The following is a 17,635-nucleotide window of genomic DNA, read 5'->3' as shown; positions in this document are numbered from 1 at the left end:
GCATAGAATAGCATAGGCTAGAATAGAATAGACTAGAATAGAATAGACTAGACTAGAATAGAATAGAATAGAATAGAATAGGTTTGGTTGTAAGGAATCTACAACAATTATTTAATCCAATTGCCTGATCAATTCAGAGCTGATCAAGTTAATGCATGTATTAAGGTCAAACAGGCTTGGAGCATCTCTAGGAAGCTTCTTTAAAGATTTGACCACCCTCTCAGTAAAGAAATCTTCCTCATGTCAAGTCTCAACCTCCTCTCGTGCAGCTTTGAATGATTCCTTTATGTCCTATCACTGGATACCAGGGAAAAGAGACCAGCACCTCTCGCTCCACTTCCCCTCCTCAGGAAGCTGTAAGGAGCAATGAGGTTGCCACTCAGCCTGTTTTTCCCCAAACTAGACAAACTCAAAGTCCTCAGCAGCCAAATGCTGCTAGATAAAACCATGTTCGTCTGATAATGTCAACATCTAGTACTAACACTGTCCTAAAAGTTACTGTTAGAGTGACAGCACCATTTTCTGGATGACATACTGAACCAAGACCATGGTTAAGTGTTATTTTTAGTGCCAATGGCAGTTTTCTGTAAGAGTTACAAATGCTTAAGTCTCACATTTTCATGAAAATTTGAAAATATCCTCCTGTATTACACTCCCATTTAACTGAATATTGTGTTTTTCTTCATTTCCTCTTCTAAGCTGTTAAATACCTGTACTGGTAGTTCTGAGCAGTGACTAAACATCTGCCATATATTACTGCAGAACTGGCCACATGACAGTAAATGAGGCACAATGTTTTCTGTTTGCATAGAGGCAGGGAGTTTAGAGGGCAGAAAGAGGTCCTTTCACAGAGCTGTTTAACAACACCTACTTTGCAGGAGCCAAAACACAGATTAAGACTCTTAAAACTCCTAAGTCTTCAATTTTAAATGTTTATGTTATAGTCATGGCATGACTGTTATGTAGTAAAGAGAACATACTTTCCAGCTAATTTATTTGCAATAGTTCATGACAAATGCACTTCAAATTAAATCAGTGGGATTGCCACAATCGTACCAATCAAAAATGGGGTTTTAGTAATTTAGTTTTGTACAACTCTAAGCTATGTAATCAGGATGGGAATTTGAGGCAAATCCAAATGTATTGATTACTCATACAATAATTGATGCTCTTTCTTTACACAGAAAGTAAATTTCTATCAAGAAACTATGACTTCTGGTCTATTACTGACTGGAATAAATACAAGCTTTTAACAAATACTACACTCTTCTAAGAGAAAAATAACCCATTTACTAGATTTCTAAAAGTACATCAGCTTACTTGCAGTTAAAGCTTCCAAGTCACTGAAATTGAGAAATTAATTACAGTAACTAAATTTTAATAGATTTTAAAGTATCTAATTTGTCATGTTCCATTGTTTTGAATTGTTTGAAGCATGACCAGCAGGTCGAGAGAGAGGAGATTCTGTCCCTCCATTCCACTCTCACGAGACCCCCCCCCCCCCCCGAAGTGTTGTGCTTGGCTCTGAGGCCCCAACATAAGGACATGGATCTGTTGGAGCAAGTCCAGAGGAGGCCACAAAGATGATCAGAGGGGTGTAGCACCTCTCCTAAAGAGATGGGCTTAAAGACTTGGGGTCGTTCAGCCTGGAGAAGAGGAGGCTCTGGGAAGACCTTAAAGCACCTTCCAGTACCTAAAGGGGGCTTACAGGAAGGCTGGAGAGGGATATTTTAAAAGGGCATGGAGTGATAAGACAAGGGAGAATGGCTTTAGACTGAAAGAGAGGAGATTTAGATTAGATGTTAGGAAGAAATTCACTACTGTGAAGGGGGTGAGGCACTGGCAGAGGTTGTCCAGAGAAACTGTGGACTCACAATCCTTGGAAGTGTTCAAGGCCAGGTTGAACGGGGCTTTGAGCAATCTGCTCTAGTGGAAGGTGTCCCTGCCTATGGCAGGGGGGTTGGAACTAGATGGTCGTTAAGGTCCCTTCCAACACAACCCAATCTGTGATTCTATGACCCTTGGGCTGTTTCCAGCTTGAATTTTTTCCTTGTCTGAACTGACTAGTCTAAAACTGCTTACTGAAGAAATTGCTTGATGTTTTCAGCTTTCATTTCAGCCATAAATGCTGTCTTCATGTCCTCATGAGTACTCAGAGATGTCTTCTTTTCTATAGGCTTTGCAAACCAGCCTGTACAACACAGCAAAATACAAGAGTAAAAACATGAGAGCAATATTCCCATGACACACACCATTTCTCTTTGGTCTCCCCATAAGCTTTTCACTGTGCATTTTCCAACTGTTTTTACTTCAGCACATACAAGCAGCCACAACCTAATGCAGGCTGCACAGCGATGGCAGTGTCAGTCCCACAAATGGTAAGAGAACTTATTTCCATGGGTAGATATTGAGGGATATAAAATACTATACTATATTTACTCATCACAGCTATTTTCCTGTAGGTGTTAAGGACACTTACCTATCTTCCTTGAGTACCAGAACATCATGCTGTCAGTCATACCAGTTACCTCAGTAATAAGGCGGCAGCTTTACAAAAATGCATAGAAACACAGACACTCTTTGTAAGGAACAGATGTCTCGTAACTCCTTTCTCACTCTCTGGTCTGTCTGGCTCTTATTTTGGAATCTTTCCCTTACCGTGCAGGCATTAGCAGAGTAAGTGATGAGAAGAACACCTGGCTAGGAAGATAAGTGTTTCTGATATCTGTTTTTAAGTCAGACTGGACATGTTCAGTGTAAATGCAGCAGCAGCTATATGGGTAGTGTGAATGAGAGAGCTGATGTGTTCAAGCAGGTAACAAGCTGGTACCAGTGAGGCACTGGTCACTGGCACAGTGAAGGGCTCCTTCTACGTGAAAGAGCAATTCAGTCAATTCAAGCTTCCCAATGGCACCAACGCCAAGTACATACCAATGGCAGTGCAAAATACAAGTGGCTCTTTTGTTTTCCTTCCTCCCTCAAGCTGATCCTGATTCATCTGTGAAACTAAAAGGAAGGTAGGGAGGGGAAATCTCTTGCGGCAGCAACCCACAGGCATGCCTGTTTAGGACGAGGAGGTGGTGGGACATCAAATTAAAGACTCTTTCTCCCCTCCTGTCAGCCACCTCCAGCCCCGTGTTTATCTTCCTGCCGTTCTAGCTGGGGCTGCTGCGGTTTCAGGGCAGCGGGGTCGAGGGGTCTGTCTTTTGTGCTCTCCTCACAAACCCAGTGCCTCCTCTCTTGCCACAGCATGACTACTTTAATAAAAAGTAAACAGAAAACCAAAGTGAAAGAGACAAAGACCCTGCTGGGGCAGAGCTGGAAATCCCAGAGGGGTTCGGTGACTGCACCTGGCCAGTCTGAAGAGAGGATGGGAGAGAGGCAGGGAAGTAGGCAGAGAGAAAGGATGGTGCCGGCCGGCTGAGCACGGACTCACCTCAGGCACCCTTGGCACAAATTCCCGGGCGCTGGCAACCCACCCGCTCCTCCCCGCCCCCGGCCCTTCCTCGGCCCGTCTCCGAGTCACCTCCCCCGGCTGGACGGGCCGGGGCCGGCCGGAAGAGCCCTCAACGCTAGGGAGGGTTAGTCTGCACTGTACCGATGAGGAACCCGAGGAGGAAGAGCCCCGCTGCTGCTCCCAGGATGGCAGCCCAGAAGCGGCCGCTGGCTGCCCTGGGGCCGGCCGGCTCCGAGACGGCGCCGAGCGATGTCCACATCGCTGCCGGCCCGGCCCGTCCACGCCGCCCCGGCAGCGCCGCCGCCGCCGCCCGCAGTGCCCTCCGCGGCTCCTGCCTCCGCCCGGCCCCCGCACACACCCCCGGAGGGCTCCACTCTCCCCGCCCCGCCCGGGGACAAGGCCCTCCCGCCATCCTGCCCGGGCTCCGGCGGCCGGAGCTGCTGATGGGGCACTGGGCTGCGCGCTTGCTGAGGTCTGCCGGTCGGTCCAGGCGTGCCCATCTCTGCCAGTCTCCTCACATATCCTGCCAGCCCGTATTTCACAGAATCCGTTAGGTTGGAAAAGACCTCTGAGATCATCAAGTCCAACCTATGACCAAACACCACCTTGCCAACTAGACCATGGCACTAAGCACCACGTCCAGTCCAGTCTTTCCTTAAACGCCTTCATGGATGGTGACTTCTCCTCCTCCCTGGGCAGCCCATTCCAATATCTAGTCACCATTTTCGTGAAAGACATTTTTCTTAATGTCCAACTGAATCTCCCCTGGCACAGTTTGAGACTCTGTCCTCTTGTCCTGTCGCTAGCTCCCTGGGAGAAGAGGCCACCCCTCACCTGGGTACAACCTCCCTTCAGGTAGTTTTAGAGTGATAAAGTCACTCATGACTCTTCTCTTCTCCAGGCAAAACACCCCCAGCTCCTTCAGCTGCTTTTAATGGTACTTGCATTCCAGACCCTTCACCAGTTTTGTTGTCCTTCTCTGGACCCACTCCAGCACCTCAATGTCCTTCCTGAATTGAGGGGCCCAGAACTGGACACAGGACTTGAGATGTGGCCTCACCAGTGCCGAGTACAAGGGAAGAATCATTTCCCTAGTCCTGCTGGCCGCCCTGTTTCTGACACAGGCCAGGATGCCATTGGCCTTCTTGGCCACCTGGGCACACAGTTCTTTTGACTTGCTACAAAGTGCAGCAAGGACATAGAGGGATGACTTCCACACCTGGTTTGCCATGGATTTCTCACTGTGCTGTGCCATGCCATCCTCCACAGGCCACACACTGGACAACACACCAGGCAACACCAACAGGGCAAACCTGAGGGCAAAAAAAAGTAAAAGCCATTATTTTAATAGATATATTTTAAGAAATATTGTACTCCAGTACCCAACACACTTTCAGGCTATAAAGACTCTTCAGAGAGATGTGTGCCCCTGTGGAGATAGGTTGATTATCGTACATCTTCATGCTCTGTGTTTCCTTCCATTTTATGGAAACACAGCCCCAAGGAGAGTGTGTGCACTCAGTTGCCAGTTTGAGGACAAGCCTGAAACTTTGTACACACTTGACTGTTTTTCCACCTCTTAAAATCTCTTCTGTATGATTTTGGAAAAAATCCCTATTCAATTCAGTTATCGCATTTGGGATAAGACTGTACCTTTAGGGCCATGAACAGAGAGGAACTTTGCTGGTAGAGGTGACCTCACAGGCTCTGCATGAATTTTCATCCTCAGAACCTTTACTCAGGTGCCAGCTGTAGTTATATTGTGCTCATGTCCACATATAGTACAGGCAAACCTGTTCTCAACAGCTGATGCAGGGATTGTGCACTCTATAGGACTGCTCCTATTGAGCCACACTATGTGCTGACGCAGGTAAAAACTGAACCTAGGATGGATTACAGACCTTGAACTTTATCTGGGCCCATTTGCAGAGCCTATTGCACTGGGAAATCTTGGTACAAGAACACTAGATAGACCCTGTGGATAGCAGAAGTGTTGGTTTCAAAGAGCAATACACTAATGACATAGCAGTAGTGTGCTTTGAAAATTTATGAGAAAAAAAATGACCAAAGAGAAAGTAAAGAAAAAAAACCTGTGTTTGTGTTATTAGTCCTGTCTCCTACTTTATACTATTCTACACAGTCTGGCGTTATTGTGCAACAGCCCTGCTTATAATGATCCTTACCCCACCGTCTGCTTTCCTTTCCTATCCGATACCTAAAGGTGCATAATGTGCCTGTGTTTGCTTCTCCTCCACTACTCACTGATGGATGCTGAAAACAAGGCAGTGTTAAGTAGGATGAAGAATGGACATGTCTTCTGGTATTCTTAAAAAGATTCATATGGCCAGGCACCTTTGGGCATGAGGAACTTGGAAGAGCTTGTGGAATAGTTAATTTCTGTTTGGTGCACTTGGAAATTAGGTTAATGAAGCACCATGGGACTAGGCACTGAGCAAAAATATATCCCTCAAATAATATTCCAGAGGGATTTAATTGATCCCAGTGGTTTATGACCACAGTTACTCAAGTAGAAGAAGAAGGGAGCAGTGAGTAAAATGAGGTGGGAATATCGTCAAAAGTTTGGTGCTGTTCAGTACTTTAAAACTAATTGACCTGCCCACACCACTTAGAAGCTCTGAGTTACTGCTTTTACATCTTCTAGTGTGCCTGCAGCTTGGGCAGCACATTATGAACCTTAAGTATACAATAGCAGCATCCAAAGGGCATAGAAAAGATTTATTCAAGAACAAATTGCAGTTATGATAAATGCATAAAATATTATACTTGTTCCTGTACAGAATCATGTAAATAACTTTCCAAGCAAAGCCTTTCACTAAACCAAAAGTAGAAAAAATTAATGCTTCTCCTGTTTCTGTGTCTCAGTGAAAAATCTACTAATCAAAGTACTAAAAATTATTTTTTCTTATCTCTGAGATGCAAGAAATGTATGATAAAGAATTCAATTAATTCACCTGAAGAAACAAACTTGCTGGGTTTTGTGATGCAAATTCTAGGAAATGTTTTGGTTAAGATTATCACGTATATATATCATTTATCATTACACTGTTTTCCTTTGGTCCAACTGCAATCAGTGGTAGGATCTGTGTTTACAAAGTGTTGAGGAACCTATTTGTATGTTAAGGTGCTGTTCAAACACAGATACAATAATTTCAACTTTTCTGCTACTTTCTTTCTATATACCTGGAGGATAACTGTTTTATTCTTTGCTAACCCTTCAGCATGTCAAAATATTGTCACATTAATTTACTGAAAATAAGACTTGAAAATATTTGTGGGGAGGCTTCTTGTTATAACTACTAAATGCATGCTGTGAGTTTACTTAGGTTTGGGACTTGGAAAAAGGTGAGGCAAAATTGTCTCAGTGATGGTTTTTGCAGTAGCCTTTCATTCCCCTGAGTCACAAAGCTAGTTTGACAGATAATTGGGACAGAAGCTCCCAGATTCTTTTGTTTAGGGCATAAAGTGAAGAAGGTGGAACTGGTTATGTCACTTAAAACCTACTGGAGGAACAGCCAATTTAGCATGGAGATAACTCTACTGTAGTGTCTGAGGATAGATTTTATCATGTGTAAAATAAAGGTGTGTTTTCATATAGCTGCCAACCTTTGTTACAGTTCTAACTGTGAGAGAGTGGATGAAAGGGAGATGCATAAATATGTGGAGTTCTGCTGTGGAATTATGTGTCAGTGTTCAAGGGGAGGTAGGCAAGGGACAGCATGGGGGTCATCTGCTACTGACTGCTTCATCAAGATAAGAAAATGGATCAAGCCTTCTTTGAACAACTAGAAGTTGTTTCATAATTACAGGTCCTTCAGCATGGGAGTGCTAAAACAGGCTGCCATAAGATGTGGCATAAAAATTCTCCAAACACCCGAACGAAGCCCTCTGCAATCTGATCTAACTTGGGTGTTAGATCTGTTGGGAGCAGGATTTGGTCTGAATTGACCTCCTAGGGTCCATTCTAATGTTTTCCTATGACTCTGTGATTTTTATAGAGAGCTGCTTGTGGATTAGTATGTACTCTGCTTTGTAAATATTAAAGTCTGTGGTTCTCTCTTAAAAATTTGAGATACAGATAGTAAAATAAAAAGACTTGCCTAGCTCCCAAGTGTTCTTCTGTAGGATTAAATAATTTATTTTAAAAAAAGTAAAGAAATTAATGAGTTCCAAGTATCTATTATGCTATAGAAATACTCGCTAATGAATTTCTAGGTGTTTTGGATAGAAGTTATTTTTATATACTTCATGAGCAAATTAGATTAGGTATATTGTTGAAAAATGTCAATAGAAGAGCATGAAATGAAACCTAGTAGACTTTTCACCTAGAAAACTTTTCATACACTTTACTCTAGCTTCATATTTTCAAACAATTCAAAATACCAGCTTCACACTTTTTATTCATATAAGGCATGCAAATAATAACTAGGTTTATAACTCATGTCTTCCTCTCCCCTTTACATTGTATTTGCATTAAAAATTAAATAAATAAAACTTTTACAGTGCCTAGAAACCATGATGCTTTTGATTTCCACAAGTCGCTACAGTGCTTCTGAAACATCCCATTCTGCAAGGTGCTACATAGGGCTATGTACCAGAAACAAAACGTGAGTTTTCTTAATATTTTTCTCATCATAAATGTCTGTATGAAGAAGTCAGAATGCTGTCGCTGTGCCTACTTGAAGCACTAACCAACAATAGAATCATGGGATGATAAAATCACTGAATATTCTGAGTTGAAAGGGGCGCAGAAGAATCATTGAGTCCAGCTCCTGGCACTGCACAGGACCATCCCCAAGAGTCCCACCATATACCTGAGAGTATCATCCAAATGCCTCTTGAACTCTGGCAGGCTTGGTGCTGTGATCACTTCCCTGGGAAGCCTGTTCCAGTGCCCAACCACTCTCTGGGTGAGAAACCTCTTTCTAGTATCCAACCTAAACCTCTCCTAATACAACTTCAGCCCGTTTCTTCAGATTCTGTCACTGTTCACCACAGAAAAGAGATCAGTGCCTCTTCCCCTCACAAAGAAGTTGTAGACTGCAATGAGGTCTCCCTTCAGTCTCCTCCAGGCTGAACAGACCAAGTGACCTCAGCCACTCCTCATACGGCTTCCCCTCAAGCCCCTTCACTATCTTTGTTACCCTTCTTTGGACACTCTTCAATAGCTTGATATCTTTCTTACATTATGGTACTGCATGTTTGTGTGCCAAAACTGCACACAATATTCAAGGTGAGGCCGCACCAGTGCAGAGCAGAGTGGGACAATCCCCTCCCTTAACCAGCTGGCAATGCTATGCCTGATGCCCCCCAGGACATGGTTGGCCCTCCTGGCTGCCAGGGCACTGCTGACTCATATTCAACTTGCCATCGAGCAGGACCCTCAAGTCCCTTTCTGTGGCACTGCTTTCCAGCATCTCATTCCCCAGTTTGTATGTACATCCAGGGTTGCCTCATCCCAGGTGCAGAATCCTGCACTTTGCCTTGTTGAATTTTATATGGCTGGTGATTTCCCAGTCCTCTAATTTGTCGAAGTTTCTCTACAGGGCCTCCCTGCCTTTGAAGGAGTCAACAGGTCCAGTTTGTGTTGTCTGCAAACTTGCTCAGTAACCCTTCCCATCTTGTATCCAGGTCATTTATGAAGATGTTGAAGAGCACAGGGCCTAAGATGGAGCCCTGTGGAACCCCACTAGTGACAGGTAGCCAGTCTGATGTCACACCATTCACTATCACTCTCTGTGCTCAACCTGTGAGCCAACTGCTCACCCCCCACGCAATGTGTTTATCCAGCTGTGTGCTGGACATTTTGTCCAGGAGGATCCTGTGAGAGACAGTATCAAAAGCTTTACTGAAATCCAAAAATATTACATCATCTGGTTTCCCTTGCTTAACTAGTTAGGTTACTCTGTCATAAAAGGAAACCAGGTTTGATAAGCAGGATTTTCCTCTCATGAAGCCGTGCTGGCTGTGACCGATGACTGCATTGTCTTTCAGGTGTTTTTCAATACTTCCCAGAATAATCTCCATAATTTTACCAGGCACTGAAGTGAGACTGACAGGCCTCTAGTTTCTGGGGTTCTCCTTCTTGCTCTTCCTGAAAACTGGGACAACGTTCACCAGCTCCAGTCAGCTGGGGCCTCTCCGGATTCCCAAGACTGCTCAAAAATCATTGAAAGAGATTGTGCGATGACATCAGCCAGCTCCTTGAGGATTCTAGGATGAATCCCATCAGGCCCCATAGACTTGCAGGGATCCAGCTGGAGCAGCAGATCCTGCACAATTTCAGGGTTAACTGGGAGTTGATAACTCTTGCAGTTATTGTCCTCCAGTCATCTGTGTTGAAGATAGAGGCAAAGACAGTGCCTTGTCTCTGTCCCTGTTTGTGAGGTGACCACCATCATCCAATGACATTTCTATACTGCCTATTGCCATTAATGTAGTCGAAAAAACCTGTTTTTATTTGCCCTCACATTATAGAATATTTTGGGTGGGAAGGGATCTTTAAAGGCCAGTTAGACCTATCCCCCTGCCATGGGCAGGGACATCTTCAACTAGATCAGGTTGCTCAGAGCCCCATCCAGCCTGGCCTCGAATGTTTCCAGGGATGGGGCATCCACCACATCTCTGGGTAACCTGTGCCTGTATTTACCGCCCTCATTGTAAAAGAATTCTTCCTGATGTCTAGTCTGAATCTACTCTAGTTTCAAATCCTTACCTCTTGTCCTATCAGAATAGACCCTACTAAAAAAGTCTGTCCTTATCTTTCCTATAAGGCTCCTTTAAGTACTGAAGTACATATGGAAATTCCCTCAAATGTTAGAGCATAATTGATATCAAAATATGTGCCTCCCTGAGTAAGCAATAAACTGCAGTTTAGCCATGTTGCAGCTGTCTTAAGATGAACATCCTGACCATTTTTGCTTTCCTCAAACCTGCATTGGAGTGATCTGAAGGCTACCAATATTTTAGCTTTTGCATGTTGCAGAAGCAAAGGATAAGAGGGGGTTTTTTTGTGCTTGCTTGCACAGACTTAAATTGTATTGGCTGTTAAATACCCCTCTTTATTTACAGTGAATCACAGTTAGCCAATATATATTCTTGGAATTTTATAGAATAGTGGTATTGCTGTAATTATTACTGTTGTATGAGTTTTGGCAATTTGTCTGCTCCTAGCTGCTTATTCTTTAAGATCTTCTATTGCAGCTGGAAGAGATTTAGTATGTGTAGTCAGAAGCAGGGAACCATTTCAATTCTGTTGGTGAACATAGTGGATTTAACTTGTACAAACAAGTTAAAAATAGGCACCACTGTAATGGACATTTGTGTTTGTTGTGTGATTGCGTGGTAATGTAAAATATGAAGCTTATTTTTTTAATAGTTTCCTGTTGTGAATTTCATTTTCTCAGAAATGAGAGGCTAATAATTCCCAGTGGGATTTTTGTGGTCAGATGTAAGATATAAGTATTTGCTCAAGAAATTTACAATGTCTATTTCAATTTTTGTCCTATTCAGGATAATTCTGTGGTGGAAGATTTCATGTTCTTTTATTTCTTTTTATTTCTTTTACTATACAGAGAATTTGGAATATTTGGCCTTGGACAGCTGCATTTCTCCTGGATAGTTTGAAACACTTTATGCATGGTATTTCTTCTAATCCTCAGAGGGTCTGAAGTGCAGAGTCTTTCTGACTTATCTGAGGTCATTGTAGTAGACAGGAAGTTCTCTGACTTCTCAACCCTGTGTCCTGGCCACAGGACAACACTATTCCAGAGGCAACCTGTAGTATTCCTTAAGTCTACACTCACGTTTCAGATGATGAGTTAACTAGTTCTTAGTATTTACAACTGCTGCTACTGCAAAGGCAAGTTGTTTTGACAAAGATAGTTATGCACTGTGTGCATGTAGAAAAATTAAAGACTGTCAGGGAAAGTTCCACTTACTGTACCATAATTTCCACTGTCAGTAAAAATTGAGGAGGATTTCCCCGCCCCCCTCTGTACATTTCAAGCATTTTCTTTCCTTGAAGAATATCCCAGTGGCCTGGGAACTGTCCCCCAAACAGACACCTAAATACTTAGCTGATTTTCAGTACTGCATGCAAATCATTAGTGTTGGCCTGAAGCACAACAGTCTTACTCTCTAGTCTCTTTAAAAAGAGACCGCACTGGCGTGAAATTGGAATGATACACCAATAAATCAGACTCCTGAACTTTGTGTGATCACCATGCAGAGGACAAATTGAAGTGCACTCAACCTCCTGATAAAAAAAGCAATTGGAAGAGCAATAAAAGGATATACAGCTGTAGTAAAAAATTGTGAGCAAAGGACAGAGTTCAGATTAAAGACAGAAGCTGAAGAAAGGCAAGGCAAGAAATAAACAACTCTTTAAAATAACTCTTGTGAAACTCCTGCAGTGTAAGGGGAAAAATGCTTTCGATTGCCCTGACCTCTGAAGAGAAATCATCAGTTCTCTGAAACTCTGTGTGAAAAGGAAGTGCTAACATCTGTTTTTCCATGTTCAGTCAGTGAATTTGATATTGTTTGAAGAAAGAAATTCACTTCAAGAATTCAGTCACGTTGGCTGTCCTATACAGCAATGTAAGGAAACTCTTCTTCCACTGAGCCTTTTTATGTTGAAAATGCATCATTCTAGTGGAGCTTGAAGCAAACACTAAATTAAATTGACTGAGAGTCTGGCAGCTTGCAGGATGAAGGAAATTGGTTCTGTGAGGTATACTTCTTCCCTCAGTTACTACAAGATTACTTACTTCAGCTATAAATGTCTTTTCTTCTTCTCTTGTTAGGAGATAACTTAATAATTCCAATGTTTTGGTGGTTCAGCTAAAACTACATCTACCTCTCAATCTTCAAGTATGAGGTAAATGAAAATAGTGACTCTGAGGAGACCTGCCGTGCCTACCTTTTTGTTTCTTTGTGTGTGAATGACAGACCCAAGAGGGCAGCTCCCATTCATGTCTTGGTCCATTTTCATTGCTGAATATCATTATCATGAAGAAAGATCTCTTCATGCATGTGAAAAGTACAAACCAAGCACATTCCCTGCAACTCCATAGAGGAAGACTGAAGTGAAAAGATACATGGCAGTAGGTACGTGGGGGGATCAGTTCAGTATGTCCTGTTTGAAGCATGCTGGTGACATAGGATAACTGTCAAAGTTTTTAGTGTTACAGAATTAAACACATACCTTCTTGCCCTTCAGCAGCTGCTGATGGTCAGTGAACTTGATACAGACTTTAGAGTTTTTTTGCTAAAAGACTACTAAAACACACAAGCTGATAAGAACTTACTAGATCTTTCTTGGATGCTCTGAAGACACTGCTAAGGTTGGGTGCATTGAGCATCCAAATCTATAAATGTGATCGTCTGAATAAAATTACATTAGTTTTCTGTAGAACATACGTGAGATTTCATATGCTATATTATTAATTTGTGTTAGAGGGGCACCTACAGACTCAGATGGGACTGTTGCTACACATATGTAGGGATGCCTGTGAAATACGGCACTTCAACCATGCATGTTTGACTGAAGGTTTTACATGAGTATTTTACCAAAATGTGTAATCATTTCTCCCTCACCTGAAGAGTTTCAATAAAGGCAGTCTGACTTAATATAGTATTTCATTGAGTCCTTGGAGAAATTGTGTTCTACATTCTGAACACCAGGGTGAATTGTTTAGACAGTCCTATAGAAGGAGGGGTCAAAAATGAAATATTGCAAATAGCAACTTTTTCTCCTTTTGGAGCAACCCAAAGTAATTTGAAAAGACAGCACGGAAATAGGGAAGCTGGAGACAATAAATGGTATTTTGAAAAAGTAAAGGGAACAGCCTTAAATTGCAAGGGTTTTGATGGGAAAATAAAAGTGAACAATCTATCCTACATAAACTTTGTAGAATTGCATCCCGACTAGCATCAAACCTCAGTCATTAGCCTTCCTCACAATGTGCATACCATCAGTCCCTCTTCTGGTGGTCTTGACCTTCTCAGTATCAGGCTCCTGGACATCACAAGCAATCAACACCATCTGTTATTTGCTGACAATATTGTCTAGATTCCTTAGGATCTGGTGATGTGCTGGTAGAGGGGTGGTGGGGGTGGCAATGCCTGAAGGATTGGTGTTCTGCTATACAAATTATAAGGACCACATGAGAATCTCTTGCTCTTCTACATGAAACTGCTTTTCAGAGCTTTTGAGAGCAAGTCTGCAGAGCATAAGTTGAGGAAAAGTGAGAGAAAACACAATAATTGATGATTTCTGGAAGCAAAAGGTAAAAGAGAGGAATCAAATTTCTGAGAATTTACACATATAAGTAATGAATCTTGGAATATCTTCTACGTGTTATCAACTCTGAAATAAAAGGAACTGTGATAATACATGCACATTCTTTTACAATGCTGTTAAAAAAGCAGGATTGAGAGATGGAAATATTCCTTTAATCTCCTGTACTTTTTACATTTACCCACCAGATGGCAACCCCAGACTGCCCACTGATTGGAGCATACTCGCCTCCTATTTATATAACTTCTATGACCTGAGACCATAGTCTGACAGAGCTGCTTTGCTTTCAAGGAAAACAGCAAAAAGAAATGTAACTGTAAATTGAACATCGCAGGGTTGGTTCTTCTGATTTCCACTTATAATTGATTTGTATAAGTGCAGCCACAGCATTTACACTTTGGGAAAGCGAGGAATCTGGTCTACTGAATTCATGTGTGCAAAGATGTGCCTATGTAATGCACTTAAATTCTCAGAATAAATTCATTCTTTGAGGGTTACATTATCCTCACAGCTCTTTTTCTGATCTGATTAGGTATGGTAAGGTCCTCAACTTGTGGAAAGGGACAATGATACACATTCAATCAAGTTATACTAGCCTAAGCTAGTGAAAATAATAGCCCTGGTTTGACAGCATCTGGTGTCATGCAGCCTACTGACTGCACTGACACTTGATAAATCTCATACATTCAGTGAGAGACTGTTCAACTTTTTTCACCCCCATTCATTCTTTCCTTCCTTCTTATGCCTTCTTTCATGCCCTGTCATGCCTACTGTGCTGGAGACATGGAAGTACTGTAGCTTACTTGGAGTATTCCTCCTGTGAGGAACCTGCTATGATGCCATTTCCTTCTTTCAGCACGGTCTTACACTCCTGCATACCAGTGCTAAGAAATATCTTAGTTCTTCCACTCTGACATCACCAGTAACATGGAAGTTGAAGTCTGACTAAGGTACTTTGAAAACAGATGCTTAAATTTTTCAGTCAGAGATGATTGTCAGCATGTTGCAGAGATGGAGTTCTGCTAGACTGGACCATGTGCAAATTTGTCACGAGATGGGACCTTGGTAGAAGTTTTACAGTCTAAATAGCGTGGGAGAGTTATCACCACAATGTGTAGGGAAATGACCAAGATCACAGAGTTTACCAAAACAGAAGCAAGAGAGATCCTAGGTATTCTGGGTTGCTAGCACCATAGCATTCACTGAACAAGCGATATCACTTAAGCCTATTTTTTTCCTGATCTCTTAGAACTGCTTTCAATTTTGGTGTAGTGGCTACTTAATTTAGAAATTACCGCCCAAAGAGGACAAAATAATAGCAACAGAGGAAACTGATTTTTCCTGTGAGCTGACAGATGTGTTCTTTGTATTTGGCTTTTATTTGCCTATGTGGTGAGAGTTTTTCTGAGTTGGTAAGGTTTGGGGAACACAGAAAACCCAAGCATTTTACTACTCTTGCTGATAACTGGAATGGGCGGCCTGGGAGGGACCATGCGTAACAGAGATGAGCACTAAACAAAGAGGCCCAGTAAAAAAATGACATTTGCTTATTTTCAGAGAAAATCTTGTTGTATTAGTGTAGTTTCTCTGGATATCCTGGATGCAAGGAAGGGTAGCAAATGGTTCTCTCTACCTAATTATACTTTGACCAACCTTAACGATATCAATCTAAAAGGTTTCTGGGATTTTTATTTGTTTTTTTGAACACCTTTTTTCCTTAAAAACAAAAGAAGAGGTCAGGCCTCAAATGATATTTAAATCCAAAAGAAAGTGTTGCATGGCTGAGTGGATGACAAGAAATTATGCTAGAACTTTCCCCAAACTGCTTTTTAGTCTAGAATGGTACAGGGTAGGAGGTGTGTTTTTCATCTGTAGAAAATAAAAAATGAAACTCTTTGCATGGTTAGGATGTGATTATGACTGGGGAATCTTGCACTTGTGTAGACTGCGAAAGTAAGAAGCCAAGTAACATAATTTTCCTTTCTTCAATCACCATGTGATGTGAATGAACAAAGGGAGGGTTTCCACCCTGCTGCGGAACTATTTTTCTATAGATAAACCTAATCACTCTCCAGCATGACATCCTCGTCACCAGCAAGCTCCTGGCTGAGCAGGCTCTAGTACAACTCTGAGGTTACTCCAGGCTGATAGAAATCAAGGCATGTACAAGCTCAAATGGAAAATTTTATTAGAGTACTGAGATCAAAATGTTTCATAGCAGGACAGTGTGCTGTTTAACAGGATCCTGTTGGATTGTAAATCTGTAGCTGAAGTGCAGTGCTACAGGCTCTTTTCTTGGTCTATTGACCTGAAAGAAAGTTGTAGCATGGTGGTGGAATGCAATTCAAGTCAGCTAGTTGCAGCCAGCATATTAAATCAGTTAGCAGGAAGGAAGCTATGATGATCTAAATTGATGCACTTCAATGTACCTAGGAAGGAGCACAAAGTGAGAGCCACTTGTGTGGGTCCCTTGTGCTTATGCCCTCTCTCTTTCACACTGGCTGAAGGAGGAGGCAAGAGGCTGAAGCAGGCTACACTCTTGGTTCTGTGAGCAGCTATTCCAGTTTTCTTATCCTTGGTTTTGATCTCAGGACTGGTCTTCAAAAGGAAGATGGCTATGAAGTGGATTTCCAAGTAGCTGTTTGTCTCAGTTCTATCTTAAACAGTATCCTACACATTTGGAAGGCTGAACAGATGAGAAATCACAGGCCCACTTCTTTACTTCCCACATATATCATTTGCTGGTACCTTTTCTGAAAGGCTTTATCATTGCTTCCTGACCTACTTTCACATGTGTAGACTGGGAAGGATTTCAGCAGTTACCGTTCATTCTCTTCTGGAAAGTAAAGCTGGCATTACTATTTTTATTTTCATCTTAGGAAAAAAAGAATGTTACTCATGTCCTAAGTCAATGTCATAATTTGTCTTCTGTTTAGGTAATATGAAAGAACATGGCTGTTAGAGCTTTTGTTTGACTATTAACTGCCAGTTTTTCACTAAAACGAAAAGTGCTGCAACCTTATATCTTCAGGATGTTTTGTGTCTAACATGGATACCCCAAACTGTTGGTGCTTTTCTGTTTCCATTTTCGAAGATCAGGTGATGGGTCTTGAATAGGTAAGCTACTGTTCATTTCTGTTAGAGCTTTGGAGACTTCCCAATGTCTTAATCAACCAACCAAACAAAAAACCCCAACAAACCAACAAACAAAAAGGCAATTTCACACAGCTGAAAGTATAAAACTGATCCTTGCTGCTGTGAAATAATATCATGATTCATAATAAAACAATTGGTTTTATTCAACTTAGTATTGCACTACAATAGTGATAAAATCTACCCTCCTAGAATATAACTTGTATAATATATAGAACTCTAATAGCTGCTATATTATAAACTTCTTCACTTTCAGTACACAGATACACAGGAAAGAACAAACATATTATATTGCTATTACTTAAGAACAACACAGACTACAGGGCAGTGCAGGAACTGTAAATTACTTGTCAGAGTCCTCTTTGCTAAAAATTCAGAGTTGTATTATTTTTTAAAAATGCATTTGAAATTGTGCTGTCTATGGAATATTTACATTATGAAAGATCCTTGAAATTTCCAAATGCTTTGGCTGGGGGGGGGGAGATATGTTTTTTCTGTTAGATAAAGTGCCCTTGCAAACTTCTTTATCTGGTATTGTACTGGGCTGTTGGGATGCTTCATCATTTTGTGAATTGAGTCATCAGTAAGGATGATGTTATGGTGCTTCACCAGCCAGTCGCTTTAAACAGGAAAAATGTTTTTGAAGCTCAATGTGACTATTAGTTCTTGTCTTGATCCTACAGTTTCAGGAACTGATTGTGCAAGAG

The 17,635-nt window shown here is 41.8% G+C and overlaps 1 protein-coding gene across 5 annotated transcripts in view; it reads right to left on the bottom strand.

Moving 5' to 3' along the window:
• LOC135409459 (glutamate carboxypeptidase 2-like) overlaps positions 1-4,050 on the bottom strand; it is a 31,328-nt gene extending 27,278 nt beyond the window's left edge. For 3 of the 5 annotated variants that reach the window (XR_010428220.1, XM_064645021.1, XM_064645024.1), the window contains exons 1-2: positions 3,599-3,780; positions 2,083-2,191 (exon numbers count right to left, since the gene is read on the bottom strand). Coding sequence is in view for 4 of the 5 variants with exons in the window: in XM_064645021.1 (XP_064501091.1) it covers positions 2,083-2,191; positions 3,599-3,716 (227 nt within the window). In the remaining variant the exon portion in view is untranslated. The other 2 variants (XM_064645025.1, XM_064645026.1) reach the window with 2 other exon arrangements.
• Between the last annotated feature and the right edge of the window lie 13,585 nt (positions 4,051-17,635).

The sequence above is a fragment of the Pseudopipra pipra genome, chromosome 2, assembly GCF_036250125.1.
Source record: "Pseudopipra pipra isolate bDixPip1 chromosome 2, bDixPip1.hap1, whole genome shotgun sequence".
Classification (NCBI taxonomy): Eukaryota; Metazoa; Chordata; class Aves; order Passeriformes; family Pipridae; genus Pseudopipra; species Pseudopipra pipra.
Note: the sequence above shows the minus strand (reverse complement) of the source record. Positions and strands in the feature narration are given on the sequence as shown.